The 17,349-nt window shown below is 43.7% G+C and overlaps 1 protein-coding gene across 1 annotated transcript in view; it reads left to right on the plus strand.

Moving 5' to 3' along the window:
* The window catches only part of LOC308295739 (regulator of G-protein signaling 3-like), a gene marked incomplete at both ends in the record, with an annotated part of 39,286 nt that extends 21,937 nt beyond the window's left edge, over positions 1-17,349 (plus strand). Inside the window, 15 exons of the mRNA XM_080738787.1 lie at positions 1,361-1,442; positions 2,459-2,564; positions 3,653-3,761; positions 4,512-4,790; positions 5,267-5,306; positions 5,612-5,943; positions 6,442-6,525; positions 7,357-7,468; positions 11,378-11,605; positions 12,366-12,601; positions 13,274-13,317; positions 14,180-14,281; positions 14,483-14,544; positions 15,803-15,969; positions 17,086-17,349. Coding sequence (XP_080594913.1) covers positions 1,361-1,442; positions 2,459-2,564; positions 3,653-3,761; positions 4,512-4,790; positions 5,267-5,306; positions 5,612-5,943; positions 6,442-6,525; positions 7,357-7,468; positions 11,378-11,605; positions 12,366-12,601; positions 13,274-13,317; positions 14,180-14,281; positions 14,483-14,544; positions 15,803-15,969; positions 17,086-17,349 — 2,247 coding nt within the window. The remainder of the gene's footprint in view (positions 1-1,360; positions 1,443-2,458; positions 2,565-3,652; positions 3,762-4,511; positions 4,791-5,266; positions 5,307-5,611; positions 5,944-6,441; positions 6,526-7,356; positions 7,469-11,377; positions 11,606-12,365; positions 12,602-13,273; positions 13,318-14,179; positions 14,282-14,482; positions 14,545-15,802; positions 15,970-17,085) is intronic.

Genomic DNA, 17,349 nt, shown 5'->3' on the forward strand with positions numbered 1-17,349 from the left:
ACTACTACTACCACTACAACTATTGCAGTACTACTAGGCCACTACTACTACTATAACGGCTACAAAAGCAGTTCTACTATACTGCGTTTTCATGGTTTTCATGGTTTAAGCAAAGATGCGCTATTATTTTAGGAAGACAGTCCACCTCACGCTTCGGCACATAGATGAACAATGGTAGCGTACACAGGTCTCCTAAATGCTTTCTGATGTCAGATCTTACAAATGTCCTAAGGCCAGATCTCGCAAGAGTGTAGGCCCTATATATATTTTTTTTGTTTCATGTTTGAAAATCTTTGTGCCTTCGGTCCAATAATTAATTCGGTGACCATGGGGATATGGAGTCAAAAGTTCGGCAGCGCCGAACAGCCGAATTAATGACCCGAACCTCTGAATGACATCATATTGTAGTTTGGACAGAGCCGAACCAAACTAAATTCGGCTCTATAAAAGTGGAGTATGCATCGGCCCTAAAAAGGGGTCAGAAGCTGTGTTCACGTTCACACCTCTCCCATTGGAACTCATTGACTCACCACTTACTTCTGGTCTCCCGAGGAAGCGACCACCTTCGTCACACAGTTATGGGAAGTAAAGAGATGGCGTATCTTGCTTCTCTATTGTTTGTCTTGGGTTTGGGTCAATGAGAAACAAGCTGCAGTTCGGTTCTCCTGTACATTCTGTGTCCTGAGAAGTTTAATCTATCTGTCAGTGGAAGATTTAAAGTCTTTTGTCATCAGAAAACTCCCAGGGAGAGAATGGTCTTTACCCCCCGCTCCTCTCTTCCTCCGTTCCCACTGTCTTCGTCCTTTCTTTTCCTCTGTCGCTATTTAGGTTGCCGTGGGAACCCAATCTTCAAACAGGCTGGCCCTGAGGAAAGAAAGATATGCATTTATCTATAGAGAAACTCACCTCCCTATGATATTACATATGAAATATTAAACATGTGAACACATCAGACACTTTAGTTAAATCATCTCTTGGTTCAATGTTTTCTTGTTAAAAAGTTAAAGCTCTATATTGTGATAGTAATCATTGCTATATAGAGTTTGTTCAGTAACAGGTGTCTGCCCGTCCCTCTAGCTATTTTATAAACAGAAACACAATAAATACATTTTCAAGTTGATTGCCAATTTAATCCAATCAGGAAAATGTACCAATTCATCAGCTTCAGATTTCAATTGTTCATCTATCTATCTATTGTGAACAATTGTCACGAATGTAACATCTGGTCTTTCAAGGCGCACTATTTCTCCAATCCACACCAAACTCTGTGAAAAGTTAAACACTGTTCAGGGGCCTACCTTAAACACATGAATAGATGAAACACTTTACATTAAACCCTTTTTGTTTCTATGTGCTACAGGTGAACATCGTCCGTGGGAGCGATGGCTTTGGCTTCACTATCTGTTCAGACTGTCCTGCCAGAGTTCAGGCCGTTGAACCCGGTAAGATGCATGTCCTCTCTGCTTCTGCCTTGCCAGCAGGACTTGTCGGCATAACGATTCCACAATCTCTGAATGCTACATAGAGTCTGGAACTATGCCTCCTGAAAGCACAGAGAACAGCAGCTGTCATATACGTTCATTTCCATTCACAAAAAAAAATCATTTCATTTACACTTCATTTATTACAGTATAGCATTGGTTCTCAACCCCCAGGGGGGTCCCCACAGATGATTAACTTAATGTGCAACATTGTTTTCTCACTCAACAGTAAACAAACCAACATAAAGTTTAAGTTTACAGAAGATATATGCACATTAGTAAAGTGACAATTTAAGGACTTTTTAATACCTCTAAAATGACAAATGAAACATTGTCAAATATTAGAGGCAGAAATTGTGAAAATTGCTGATTGCCTAACAGTAAGTACATGGCATGTAGGCCGTAACAGCCATCAATAGCAGGGGTTGACACTAAGGTGTCAGAGGAACTTGCCTGTCGGGAAAGTACATGTTCTGCTTGCCCAAAGGTCTTGCCCACTTGCCCGAAAAGTAAATTGAATCGTCCATTTAAAAATGTGAATTACCGTTCAATTTAGCACTTATTTAGTTTTACTTTCTGGGGCTGTGCGATAAAAAAATGTCATACCTAAATGTGTATCCAAATATCTACATAGCTATGATTGAATATGACTATGGGTTCACACCTATTTTATATTTTTAAGTATAACAACAGTGAAAACAGCACATTATAGGTAAACAGCGCTCGTATTTGACATTCCACAGACCAGAAGACAGAGCTATCTGGCCATATTCAGGGGTTTAGACAAATATCTCTTGTTGTGTTAGATGGTTCCATCCCCGCTCAAACAAGCACTTGACCAGCCGGGCAACCTGAAAGCAAACTTCACCTGCCCGAAAGTTTTATTTACCTGCCGGGTATGCTATACAATTATAGCATGTCACGAGGTAGGCCGTAACAGTAAGCCATCAATGCGTGTGCGCTTGTGCGTGTTGCAGGTGGCCCTGCCCATCGCTCGGGGCTCCAACAAGGAGATTCCGTTCTACAGCTCAACGGACTTCCTGTGGAGCACTGGAAGTGTGTGGACCTCGCTAACGCTATCAGGTACACCGAGAGAGAGTGTGTGTGTGTGCGCGTTTGTGTGTAACTAGCGAGGACCAAACGTAGTAGAATTTGCGAAATAGACGACGTGAGGACCATTTTACTGAAATAGTTGTTTTCATGGTTAAAAAATATATTTGTGTTGTGAGTGTGTGTGTGTGTGTGTGTGTGTGTGTGTGTGTGTGTGTGTGTGTGTGTGTGTGTGTGAGTGCGTGCGTATGTGTGATGTAATACTTTGGTTTTCAAAGTGCCGACCGCTTTGAAAAAGAAAAGAAAAAGACAATAATACAAGGGGCAATGAATGGTGAGTCTTTGTTGAGAAATAAACCCAGACAGGGAGATTAAGACTCGACGCCGAAGTAGAGGTCGAGAAATCTATCACTGAAGGCCTTTATTTCTCAACAATGACAAGCTTATATACAGTTCATTATAACGTTTATTGCATGGTTAGTTAGTAGGCTAAATAAATGAATAACAACAAAACGATTTCACTGATTTTAAGAGCTTATGAAAAACAGTCCATTTGATTATACCAGGTGTGTCCGGTTCAACACTGTCGGCTTGCAAAACCTGAATACCGCAACAAGCACCGTGGTTTGTTTGATTGATTGATTCAGGTGCACTTTCTCCATCCATAGCAATGGTCTGTTATTCATAGGTATTTCTTCCTCTAGTATATAATAAGTTTAGTTAGAAATAGAATGTAGGCTATTGTCGGCCCAAAAATTATTAATTTAACATTTTTAAGATTGTGAAAATCGTCTCAATAACCTCACACACCACAATGCGGCATGTTGTGACAATGCGGCATGTTGTGAGTCTGTTGCTTGTGAGCTTGTAGAGCGTTGCGATCTTGTAGATCTGCTAGGCATTCATTTACGAGAAAACAGAAAACCTAAAAAGTTGACATTATATAACTGGTTCCTGGTGGCCCAACAACACCTTAAGAAACTTTATGTTGGTTTGTCCTTTAATTTTTCATCCGTGTGTGTGTGTGTGTGTGCACGTGCATGCGCGTGTGTCTGTCTGTGTGTCTGTGCGTGCCTGCATGTGTGTACTGTACGCTCGCGTGTGTGTGTGTGCGTCTCTAGGTTGTGTAGTAATAACATCGTGCTGATTGTGTGGAGAGGTCTTCCCGTCATCAAGCCTTACTTTGAAGGTTTGATTCACCAACCAACTTACAGAGCTGCCTCCGACAGCGTGAGTCATCATCATCACCATCATCATCATCATTCTTTACTTTACTTTATTGGTTTAGTTACGGCAGTGGTTCTCAACCTTTTCAAAAAAATACACACACGCGCGCGCGCGCGCGCTCACACACACACACACACACACACACACACACACACACACACACACACACACACACACACACACACACACACACACACACACACACACACACACACACACACACACACACACACACACACACACACACACACACCCTGACAAGCACTTGGAATGTAAGAGTTGAGGCATTCAATTCAGTTTGACTTGGTTCCACAGATAATATTGTGAAAATAGCATATTTACAATCAGATCAATAATGTTTTCACAACGTTGTGCTATTTTAACAATGTTTGACTCTTTCTTACAATATTTGACAATTTGGCCAATGTTTCACCAGTTTTTTATAGTAGTTTGCTTGTTACTTTTGATTTACTGGAGTTATGGTCTTTTTTTGTTTGTATTAAAATGTCTTAAAAAGTTCTTAAATTGTCACTTCACTGTCATCTGGTACCCCCACCAAAATCATGTGTGGTCAAATACATACAATTCTGGGGGTCCTTGATGTGAAAAGGTTTGAGCATCACTGACATAGAAACATTGTTTTTTTCAGAAAACTTTTTAGAATTCAGCCTCAGGTTTTAATGGGATAATAATAATAATAATGTCCCGTTCAAATTACGTCCATGACACCTCCTTGTCGTTCCGTTGTCATAGTTTACAGGCAGGAAGCTGCTGTCTCGCCCCGCCCACAGCAAATATGGCCGGCGGAGAGGGCGTGTCCCGGGCTCAGGGTTGAGGTCCGGGCTGGGAGCCCTGGGGTCCTTGTGGAGAGACCGGAGGGAGGCCAGGGAGGAAGAGGAGGAGGAAGACGAGGACGACGGAGACGAAGAGGAGGACTTCGCACGCACCGCCACCACGCTCAAAGGCACCCGTGTGACGTCGTCAAACGGGGACAACTACATCATCCTGTCGCCCATCGACCCAGGCAGTCAGGTGAGATGGTAATGTTTATGTAACTGTTGTGAGGTGCCTTAAAAGAGAAAAAAAGAGAACTACTGACATTTTGGCATTGTGGCGTTGACTTATGTCCGCCTGGCCGGAGATTATGTTTTCGCCATCCCTGACTGCGCGTGTGTGTCCATCTGTGAAACATTGCACGCACACTCCCAGTAGGCCTAGGAACCTCCACCCCAAAATTTTGCCTATAACCCTATAACCCTGGCACAATCCCCATATACAGACTCTGCCCAAATTTAGCTTGACTAGATTTTGTGACATAAAGCATTTATAGCCATATAGCATTGTCTTCGCTATACTCCTACAGATTTTGTCCAACACTCATACATGATCGACTTCCAAGGTTTCCAGGCCCTGGGACCTGGGTAGCCAACCTGGCCTGGCGGAGGTCTTATTGTTAATAGATTGCTCATTTCATAAAACGTCCTGTTTTCTCTCTTTCTGTTTCCCAGTTATTGCAATCCGTTTGTCACAACAGGAACGCCACTATTGGTAAGACATACTCCTTTTGTTCCACACTATTACAGTATAGCCACGTGCATGAGGCACTACATTCATACCACTTACAAATATGATTTTACAAATTCAAGGGCTTTACAGAACAGGATCAAATCAAATAAGCAAACACAAGCAGCAAGACAAAGATAAAGAACGCAACGTTTATGGCACTATTACTATACAACTACTATTTCAACAACTACAGGGTTCCAGGTGGTCCCCAGCTGGCGCAAGTAATAATGGCCCTTGATGTGAAAAGGGTTGAAAACTGCTGACTTGCACCTGCTATTATTATTCAGGCCGGTTGTACCAGACCCACCCCAACAGGGGGCTCCACCACGAGCAGCACCCTCCCCTCCTCCACAGCTGTCCGTCGGTGTCGTACAGCAGCTGTACCATGCCTCCTCCGTCCTCCTCCTCGCCCACCTCGGCGTCGTCTGCGTCATCGTTGTTACAGCAGCCGTTCAGCAGCTGCACGCTGCCGTCCTCCTCCGCCTCGCCGGCCCAGGCCGACGGCCACGGAAACTACCAGAACTGCACCATGGTCCAGTCCCACCTGCCCTCCTACTCCGGCTTCGGGTCTTACCACACGCTGGCGCCCAAGACACTCATCTTCCCCGTCTTTGTTCAGGTGAGAACCCAGACTGTCTCTCGAGACAGATTCAGAAAACGACAGCAGAGGGCACTGCTTTTCCTTTTTCCTTTTATTTTGCAGATGGGCTCCCAGATGAAATTAAATCTCCTTTAACCTGGGAGCCTGCTGTGTGTGTGTGTGTGTGTGTGTGTGTGTGTGTGTGTTGCGTGCATGCGTGTCCAGTCCTTGAGTCCTTCTAACAGTTAAACTCGACACAGAACTCGACCGTCTACTTTCCCCCCTTTCGATTTGTGCCCACTACTAATAACATAAATTGTTAAGATTTTGTGGAAATGCATGCACATTACGCAAGTTAATCAACCGCTTTGCCTGGACAAACAATGTCCTCAATATAAATGATTCATATAGGTTGCACTCAAGGAGGACACAGTGTCAGGACACAGTGTCTTTAATGTAGGAATGCTTTTTTCTAGTTTTTAATTATGTTACATGCAATGTATTGCTTATGTTGTTAAATTGTTGTTTATCTTGTAGCCACTGGACCTTTGCCATCCAGAAAGAACTCTACTGATGTCAGAAGAAATGATTCTTCATAATGGAAACCTCGTTCCTACCAAGGTACAATTCTACTACTAGTAGGCCTACTAGGCTACCACTACTACTGCTACTACTAATAATCGCAGACCGGCAAAAAACAGCTAACTCCATTTTTCATAAATCAGTGCTATTGCTACACCCTTTGCGTCTGTGTGTTGGTTAACAAAATATTGAACCAATGAAAAGTATTAAAAAGCGCTTCGGCCAAAACCTAACTCCACTTGAGCTGGACATTTTTTATCTCCTGAAAATGTTACAGTAGCTGGTTTCTGCCAGAAAGCAGAGATTATATTCATACATTTATTACCAGGATTCTAGTATTGTTTGAGCAATAGCTGGGCCACATTAAAGGACAACTTTGTTTTTTTACAACAAGGGTTCATATTTTAGAGTGTAATTAAAGAAAAGAAAAAGTGAGTGTTAAAATGTTTTCATTTGCTTCGTTCTATTGTTTTATTGCGTTTACCGTGCTAAAATGTGGGTCATGCGTACACATGGGGGCATGCGTACAAGTGGCCAAATATGTCTTTTTAGACACAATAAGCCAGCAGTTTCTTTATTGCTATTTACAGTAACACTTCTAGCCCCTATAAGTCACATCCAACCATGAAAGGTTGCGTTGTATCTTGAGAATGGGCTTATTCTGTGTAAAATGACATATTTAGCCACTTGTACGCATGCCCCCAACCACTGAAATAAGAATCTCTAAAACAATAGAAAGAAGTAAATGAAATCAATTTAACACTCATATTTTATATTCTTTATTACCATCTAAAATATGAACCCTTGTTGTAAAAAACTAAAGTTGTCATTTAATATGTATGCGTGTGTGCATGCATACTGCCCTTACAGGTGACTGTGTTAATCTACACGGATCTGCTGCTGCTGACCAGAGAGGATGTCAACGGACACTGTAACGTCCTGCAGAGTCCATTCTACCTGAGAGACACACAGCTGAGAGAGAGTAAGCAGACAGCAGCTATATTCAATGCCCAAAAGCTCTGTTTTGTTTTGTTTAAACAGTGGCGGATTAACGAGAGTGAAACAGCAGCCATGCCTCTACTTTGTATAGCGACTGACCGCTTGGTTATTTAGCTAAATGTCTGACCCACTGTTGGCTGAGCAACATAGCCTTGCCATTTAGCTTGGCAACTAATTAAGCTTTAGTCAAACAGTGCTGCCAGCTCTGTGCCAAGAGACACAAGCTTACACAGGTGGCACAAAGCCTCAAACAAGCCGAGTGCACAACATGGAATCTCAAGAAACATAGTGTTCCTATTCTGAGCATGCGGACAGCATTAAATATTGCAATAAATATCGTAATATGAACCTGATATTGTGATATCGTTGGTTTGGTATTTTACATCCCTACTATGCATAAGTGATAGGTCAGAATGGCGATAGTGAGTTATCTTTTCTTTTAATTTCTTCTCCATGCTTTTACAATGAAGACGTTTTTGGCTATCCAGCTGCCTGCGGCAGATAGCCGAAACATTTGTCCTTCATCGAAAAAGACAAAAGTGAACTCTCTTGTCATTCTTAGTACGACCCATCGCTTTTGTGAATTATATTGGTCTAGATCTAAGAGAGGATATCGCACCAGAGGAGTCAGAGAGCAGTGGTATAACAAAAGGTTTATCTGTCCCTACTATGCATGCACCCATGTAATAAGTGGAATAATATTAAATTCCCATGGTCGTGTGTGTGTGTGTGTGTGTGCCTACAGCTCCTGGTGACACCATGCAGTTGTACATAAAGGACGCGCAGCGTGTTGTGTGTCTGGAGGCCTTCACCCCGGAGCAGAAGAACCGCGTAACACACTGTCTCCATGACAACATCAGAGTACAGCTTTCTGTCTCCATGGAGACCACCCAACAACACCAGCAGGTACAGGCACACACACATTCACACACGCATGCACACAGGTTTCTGTTACTATACTTTTAACAATTTTAGGATGGTGAATTTTTTACAAATATTATTATTATACAATTTTTAACTCAGTCGGTGCCATATTTAAAGTGGGATGACCTCTTATATTGCCGGTTCGCCAACAAAGGGTTAAAAAAATTGTGTGCACGCTGGTGCACACATTCGTGCACAGATCATGCACTATGCATGTGCATGCTTTTCACAGCTTTCAAACAAAAAAATCCGCTTGGAAATCCGTTCAGGCATTCAGGAGAAAGGAGCCCTTATGTTTTCTTCAAATGTAAACAAACATGGCTGCCATGTTTGAAAGATGGGGTTGGTATGGGGGTTAAACATGCAATTTCGCGATCGCGATCATGCCTAGTACACTGTTGGAGGTCCCAAAAAAAATAATTCAAAAACATTTTTTTCAATTTTTTTTTTTTTTTTTTTTAATTTTTTTTAAAAAAAAAGACGTTCAGAAGACGTCTGGCAGGGAGGTCCATAGTGAAAAAGACGTTTTAAAGACGTTTTTATCATAGAAACATTTTTTTTGGCAGGGTATGAGTTAACAGTAAAGCCTGCCTGAAGCCGAAAAATAGCGGATCAAGTAGATTGTCTATTTTTCGGTGCACGACACCGGGGTGCAATTAAATTATTAAATCAGGTATGAATCCAGCCCTAACCCAAGGACCAGGAAAATAGTCTTCTCACTTTCTATTGTGTGTGGGATATTAGGCCCTCCCAAGTATAGTAATACACGCACGCACGCACGCACGCACGCACACATACACAAGGCAAGATACTACAGGGGTGCCAAACTCATTTTAGGTCCCAAGCCGGATCAGCCTGCAGTGTCCAAGCATCCAATGAGCTTTCGGTGGACCTATGGTGACAAGCTAGTCTGCGCCTGCTTATTAAAAGCAGCTTTGGACTTGTTTTTTCTGTAACGTCGCTGGCAAATATTGGTTAGTTGCGGTGTTATTTTTTTAACTTGTTTCTAAAGTGTAGCTGCTTATTCATGGATTTCATTCGTAGTCATACACCGGCTGTTGAGGACCAACACAGGTGTTCTGATTGGCGTAGAACATTATTTCTATGCCAATCAGACACATTGAAACACCTGTGTTGGTCCTCAACATGGCTTTGTAGGACTATGAAACCCATGAATGTGGGTGTTCTCCCTAATGTTTGAACCGGTGGTTCTCAAACATTTTCATGTGAAGGACCTCCAAATTAATCTGTAATTTGTCTGCGGACCCCCATTCAACCATGCAGTTAGCTATAGGCCCTAAATAAAAAGAGCTTCCTAGGAGCCACCTATACCTAAAGAGTCTATATCCATATGTAGACCTACATCTACCAAGGACAACGGTCCAATGGTTAAGTACATAGCGGCTGGAATGAATGCGAACCTACTGCCTAAGATATATTTAATTATATAATGCATATGCACGCATGCAAATCAAAAACATGATTTTGTCCCCCCCCCCCCCCCCCATGCCCACAAATGAATAAAAAACGTATATAGTTGGAATGAATTGCATAATTTGTGCTTACAAATGATCCAACACAGGAACGGGTTACAGTATATCTTGAGCATTTTGAGCGCCCAATGAAGTTAAAATGGTCACATCATATATTGCCTTACAGATATTTCTCTCCAGGGCTGTATATCGTCACTGCCGGGCAGAAACCTTGTATCTCTAGGTTTCAAATGTGTACATTTTTCCATAAAGTAAAGCCCTGGTTCATCACACAAGACTATTGCATAAAGGTAGTGAAAATAGCTGATCTACAAGCACACAATGCCTCGCGGTGCGAGGCGTTAAGTGTGCTTGTAGATCGGCTATTTTCACTAGTTTAGATATTTTTCAAAAACGATAAATACAAAACGAACGGTTTTGGACATACAAGGTTTCCACCCGACAATGACGATATACAGTATATATATATATATGTATACCGGTATATTTGTAATGTTATTGCTTTGTTTTTAAGTGTTATTGTTATAGAAAACATATTGTCCTCTCCTCTCCTCTAGGACCAGTACCCGTCAGACTTCGGCCTCCTATCGCTGTCTCCCGACGTCTCCTCGGCCCCGCCTCCTCGCCCCTCCCTCTGTGACCCCGCCTCCTTCCGCGCCTCCTCCCCTCCTCCTTTCCCCTCCCACCCTGCCTACGGCTCCTCCTCCTCGGCTTCCTTCCTCTCCACGTCTCCTCGCAACCTTCCCTGCGCTCCTCCCCCCGCCGTCTGGTTGGAGAGAGAGAGAGGAGGAGGAGGAGGAGGAGGAGGGGAGGAGCAGAGGAGGTGCAGGAAGGAGCGGGAGAGAGCCAGGGAGCAGCAGGAGGAGGTGGCGAGGGTCGTCTGGAGGCCGCAGGAGAGGAGAGAGGAGGACAAGATCTGGAAGGAGAGAGACGCCAGGAGAGAGGAGGTCAGTAGTGTTAAAAAGCAGTGGTTCTCAACCTGTGGACCTATCTATCTATCTATCTATCTATCTATCTATCTCTAAGTAGGCATTTACTCAAGTACAATTTTGAGGTGTTTGCACTTTACTTGAGTGTTTCCAATTTTCCAATACTTTCACTTCTACTCCACTACATCTCGGATCCAAATATTGTATTTATTACTTGTTACTCCACCACAATCATTTGAAAACTTTAGTTAATACTGTAGTTACTTTGCCGGTACAAATTATGTTACAAAACACACATTAACCACTTTTAGCCATATTTGACACCTAGGCCACTTGAAAATAGCCGATCTACAAGCTCACAATGCCGATACCGGTATTTATTTATTTGATTCGTTCAGGCTACGTCGCAACTCGCAACGCAACGCTCGTGTGCTGTGCGGATGAGTTGTAAGTCCTACATTTTGACCCCAACACTTCCGTACTTTTGCTCAAGCGCATTTTGAATTCCGGACTTTTACGTCGCAACAGAGTGTTTCTACACTGCAGTATTGAGGAGTAAAACACTTGTATACTTCTTCCAGGAGTTGAAGGAGGAGCGACAGCAGGGAGAAGGAGAGAGCTGCTCAGAGATCTCAGAGCCGGCGGGGGGAGGAGGCCTCTGCTCCTCTCCTCTCCTCCTCTCCCCCGAGGAGGAGGAGAGTGAGGATGACGACGAAGAGGAGGAGGAGGAGGAGGAAGGAGGCGAGGAATACGGCTCCCCCTACAGGACTGGAGGTTAGAGGTCAATTTGAGTTCAAAATGAGGAATGACTTCAACTGGAGTTAAGTAGCCTAGTTACCACAGGCAGACAATGGTTCTGTTTACATCAGGGGTGTCCAAACTTTTTTTCAATGGGGGCCACATTAGAAAATATTAAAACACCCAAGGGCTGACTATATCTCCTGACAAGAAAATATTTTCGGTCGGATCATAAAGTCACATACATATGCATCGTAATTACAACATTTTATTTAACCATCATCAATATTTAATATCAGTGGTCTGTTGTCAGGTGTGTGCTCTGAACAAAACACAAATAACTCCCATTACCAAATGTAACCAGACATACAAGGTAGAAAATACAAGAAAAATAGTATTTCTGCGTGAGACAACAGGGAACAAGGAATACTGACAAATTATACTACGTGTATTCTTGTTTGACGGTGCTGGTGGCCATTTATAGTACAATTTAGGAATGAAGCTGTGGGCCGTATAAAATTGTCATCGGGCCGCATTTTGGACTTTGGACACTTAAATTGGACACCCCTGGTTTACATAGATAGACAAATTAAAAACAATAAACCACTGCATATAAACAATAACACATGCTCGTCATAGGCAGTAAAATATAAAATGACCAATTATATTAGGATGAAAATGGGTGAAGTGGTCATTATAGGCGTTATAGATCTAGAAGTAGACATTATTACCTGAATGACAGAACAGCATGGTGCAACCAGCATGTGAGCCAGGTGCGCTTCATTCCCTACCCCAGGTCCGCCCTGCCTGCGCCGCTCGTTCTCCGAGGGCTCCCTGGTCCGCGAGCCTCGGTCGCCCCGCTTCCTCTCCGACAGCACCATCCACCACCTCACGCGACCCCTGACCCACGATGACCCTGACCGTGACCCCTCCTCCCCCCGCCGCCCCCCCTCCCCCCACACCCTGCGCAGGGAGCTGACCAGAGAGGGGGGGTCGCTGCACAGGATGACCCTCCTGCTCTACGGGAAAAAGGTACGAGTCTGAACTCCCCCGCTGGGTGGGTTAGCTACCATTAAGGTACAACTTAGGTTGAGTTACTGTACTATCGTTAAGGTACAATTTAGGTTGAGTTACTGTACTAGCGTTAAGGTACAACTTAGGTTGAGTTACTAGCGTTAAGGTACACAACTTAGGTTGAGTCAAGTTTTAACAGTAGTGTCAGCAACAATCCTACAGTAGATATAATCAATCCACCTCTTTCCGCAGGAATTTACTGGAGAATGTTTTGCACCACACTGCACCACACTTCCGGTTAACAGCAGACATATAAGCTCACGTCGTGTCGCAGATGCAGCCGTTGTGAGCTTGTAGATCACACTCGGCTGCGGCGCCGGAAGCTCCGTCCAATTTCTGCGCAATGCACAATGGGATGTTGGAAACTTGTGGATAGACTCATTGACTTTTATTCAGTTACGGCTGTTCTCATTTTCAGAGGGTGACACTATGCCTGATTGCATATTCATATGAGTAGGGACAAATAAACGATCAGTACAGTTAGATCTGTAGTGGTCATTTGCTGTCTGCACATACTGTAGTTTGGGTGGACACCCGTTTATGGACTAGTTGTTTTAAATCTGTCTGTCTGTGACTGTGTGTCTGTCTGTGACTGTGTGTCTGTCTGTGTGTGTCTGTCTGTCTGTCTAGGACAGCGGAGGCTTCCCTCAGAAGAGGAAGAAGACCAAAAGTCTGTAAGTCTTCAAAAGAAGTTGTGTTCATTCACCTACCAGTCCTGTCAGCAGCCAAGAAGAAATAATTGAATTCTTAAATATACATTGTCCAGTCATACTTAATAATCACTTTTTTTGGATAAGTTCTGACTTCCAGGACAAAGACAAATAAACTGGTTAAACCCCCCCAAATGACTTTTCTTCTATTGATTGCTTTTAGTTTTTTATTGCATTCCTAAGACAATAATTTGATTACAATAAATTAACCCCCATTGATTTCCCGGTTGGGGACCCAAATGCATTTGGATGCAACAAATACAAATAAATATTATTGAACTCAAGTCTCCATGGCTTGAGTAATCGTCTGAAAAAATGTCCTTTTGGGGGTGAAGTAAGCCATTTACCATGAGAAGGAGTGGGTTGTTGGCTGATTTACCACTGTTTCAGGGTTGTGCCACGAGCCGCAGGCTTTTCTACCACTTTACCATATTCATGGGTTGCATTTGTAGTCCTACACCAGCCATTTTGAGGACCAACACAGGTGTTTTGATTAACGTAGAACATTGTTTCTATGCCATTCAAACAAATTGAACACCGGTGTTGGTCCTCAATATGGCCGGTTTAGGACTACAAATGCAACCCATGAATACATGAAAGAAAACACAGTTGTAACTTGCAAGGATCTTTAGTTACAATCATTAATTGTTTCAGTGGGTGGGGTCCATGAGCCAACTCAAGGTTGTTGGCCTATTTACCACTGTTTTAAACCAATCAGAATCCAGTATCTGAACATGTGACTAGAAAAAGTGGTAGAACTACTCCTTTAACCTGTAAACAGTATATAATAATAATAATAATAATCCCTTCATTCCCTTGTTGTCAGAGCTAAAGATGTCCGGAGCCGCCTGACGTTCCTACGGCGACGGAGCAACCTCAGCCATGGAAACAATGTCAGCAGTCTGGAGAAAGCTCTGAAGAACCACAGGTTGGTGTGTGTGTGTGTGTGTGTGTGAGTGTGCGTGTGTGCGAGAGAGAGTGGTGTTGTTGATTTCAAGAAACAAAAAAGTCCCCAATGAAGATCGAGTAAGACCGAAACGTTGAGAGCAGAAGTAAACAGTTAAGTGGAGCTGAGAACCGGTGTGCCGATTTAATTATTTTACCTCCTCTGTTGTTTTGTTTCCTCCAGACCGTCTCCAGACGAGGTGCAGAGGTGGGCGTGGAGCTTTGACGCTTTGCTGGCCAATAAATGTGAGTGTACTGACTGGAAATGACAAATACGCATGTAGCCTTTACTGTTGGAAGACATTCAGGAGGTTAGAGCAGTGCGTTTGTGACCTAGGGGTTCCTGGTTCAATCCCCTGGACCGGCAGGACAAATCTGGGTGATTGGCCACCATTTACCCCTCTCCTTTTTTAATTTCCATGTCTGCTAAGCAGCCAGCTATATTGCTTAGATGATTTTGAGTTATACCAGGATGAATTTGCGCGACTGTAAAGACGAAACCGAAGTGGGGAGTAGGAGTCACATCCGCTTTATGTTTTATTCATGGTCAGAACTTCCATTGCTCCAGACTGTGTGACCGGAAGCATTCGAAAATTGTCTGAGGCAACTGTCTGGCCACACGAGACTACCCCTCTCCCAACACAGCTGCCTTAGAGCAAGGCACTGAACCTCCAAGTGCTCCAGAGCTGCTCAGTGTACTGGCCAGTTCCCACGTTTTAATGTGTGATTGTGAAGGAGATTTTACTCGCTCTTTACTGGCCTCCCAGCATGTGCACTTAAGCCTCTCCAAATGATACAGAATGCTTTGGTCTTCAGCCAGCCCAAAACCTTCACATCTCCCCCCTTCCCCGCTCCCTCCGTTGGCTCTCAGTTACTGCCCAAAACCCTGATGTTGCCGTACAACGTACGCATATCTTCAAAGCCTGATCCAACCCTACCACCCATCCCACTCACTCAGGACAGCTAACACAGGGAAGCTGTCAGAACCTTCCCTAAAACATACGGCACAACGCTCCCCACGTCCCAGACTCTTCTTTCTCCCTTCTGGCCCCCAAACTCCCCATTGCACTTAGAACTCCAGGCCCAATCTTCTGCCGTTGTGTTTAGACTCACCTCTTCAGACTCCACCTTAGCCTGTAGCACTTGACCTAATCTTTTTATTATTATTATATATTTTACTGTTTAGACTGATGCCAGGTTCTTGGTTTACCTATGATCCTAGTTTACTGAGGCACTGTCTCTATGCATTTGACGTATGGGTTTACCTTGCTTACTGTAAAACGCTCTGGATTAGGAGTGTCTTCTAAATTTCTAAATTACCCAAAATAAAGTGAAACACACACAAACACACGGACGCACGTGCACAAACACACGCACACACACACGCACACACACACACACACACACACACACACACACACACACACACACACACACACACACATCCTCATAAGTTCACATTTAATTTAAATAATGTCCCCCTACCTTGCTCCTCGTTGATCAGATGGGCTGGCGGTGTTCCACCACTTCCTGAAGTCGGAGTTCAGCGAGGAGAATCTTGCATTCTGGTTGGCTGTGGAGAAATACAGGAGGACACGCCCACTCAGCAAGATGGCTGCCAAGGCTGAGAAGATCTACAACGACTTCATCTCAACACAGGGTGCTAGACAGGTCCGTCTGTCTGTCTGTCTAACATGTCTCTCTGCCTATCTGTCTGTCTGTATATATTTCATCGATGATGTCTTGCTGTTACTTCTTATGTATTATTCTATGTAGTTTTACTAGAAACCGACCGATATATTGGTTTGGCTAAATTATCTGCCATTATTTGACTTTCTTGATTGTTATCGGCAATTCACCCTTTGTTAGCCTCCTGGTTGGTCCCTGACTGACCAACCAGCAGGCTCTCTGCCTTGTCCCGCCTTTTTTATTTTGAATTAGCTAAAACATAATTTTTGGAGAAATAAAAACATTTAAAAACATGCTGATTCACTATGTTGCCACTGAGCAGCTCCAATTGACTGAAACAAAGTTTGAAATTAGAATTGAGCACACAGAATAACAATATGAAGCAACTGAATTAACATGGCAGTGGATGGAATGTCCCACTGAATGTCCCACTAAGACACAGCAACCAATGGGTGTGGAGAGGGGCAGGACAATAGGCGGGACTTGACAAAGGGTGAATTAAGCGGCAACGGTCGTGACTCGTGATTGTTAACCACTTTCAACTTGGCTTAGTCGTTATATCATATTTATAACTTATATAATTTCCAAAAATAGCTGACCTACAAGCTCACAATGTTCATGATCAGATCAGCTTTTTTTAACGTTTATATACAGGTTTCTTTTTCTGTCTGATATCAGTGCATGTTGTCCTCCCAACTGCCCACCCACCGACTATGCAATTTTAACATAGGATATCGATGTCAAAACAAATCAGACCCCAAAATGTCTCATCTCTTAGGCGCACCACAGACATATGCGTGAAACATCTTCTCCGTATCGTCTGAGAATGGCCACTGGGGGCACCGTACTAATGCATTGTCAATGGAAGGTTGTTTGGTGTTTTGTAGTTCCCGTGTCTCTTGGCCAAAAGACAGGCTGTGGTTGAGCTAGAGATACGGCAATGACAAAAAACCAAACAACCTTCCATTGACAATGCATTAGTACGGCGTTCCCAGTGGCCATTCTCAGACGATACGGAGATGATGTTTCACGCATATGTGTGAGTCCAGCCTCAGGTTCTAGTGTTTTGACCAGTTTGTTTATATTTGCCCCCCTCAGGTCAACATTGACTCGTCAGTCAGGGAACTGACCAGTCAGGAGCTGTGCAGAGGTGCAGGCCCCGCCTCCTTCCAGCTGGCCCAGGATCAGATCTACAGCCTGATGGAGACGGACAGCTACCAGCGCTTCCTCAAGTCCCGCCTCTACGCGCAGCTGACTGGTCACGCTCAGCTGAGATCCACCGCCACGGCCAATCAAGAAGGAGCGCAGTCTACTCACATCACCATCCAGAGAAGGCCTGTGTCTGTCATTGACCAATGCTGA

The sequence above is a fragment of the Nannobrachium achirus genome (assembly GCF_963921795.1).
Source record: "Nannobrachium achirus genome assembly, chromosome: 12".
Lineage (NCBI taxonomy): Eukaryota > Metazoa > Chordata > Actinopteri > Myctophiformes > Myctophidae > Nannobrachium > Nannobrachium achirus.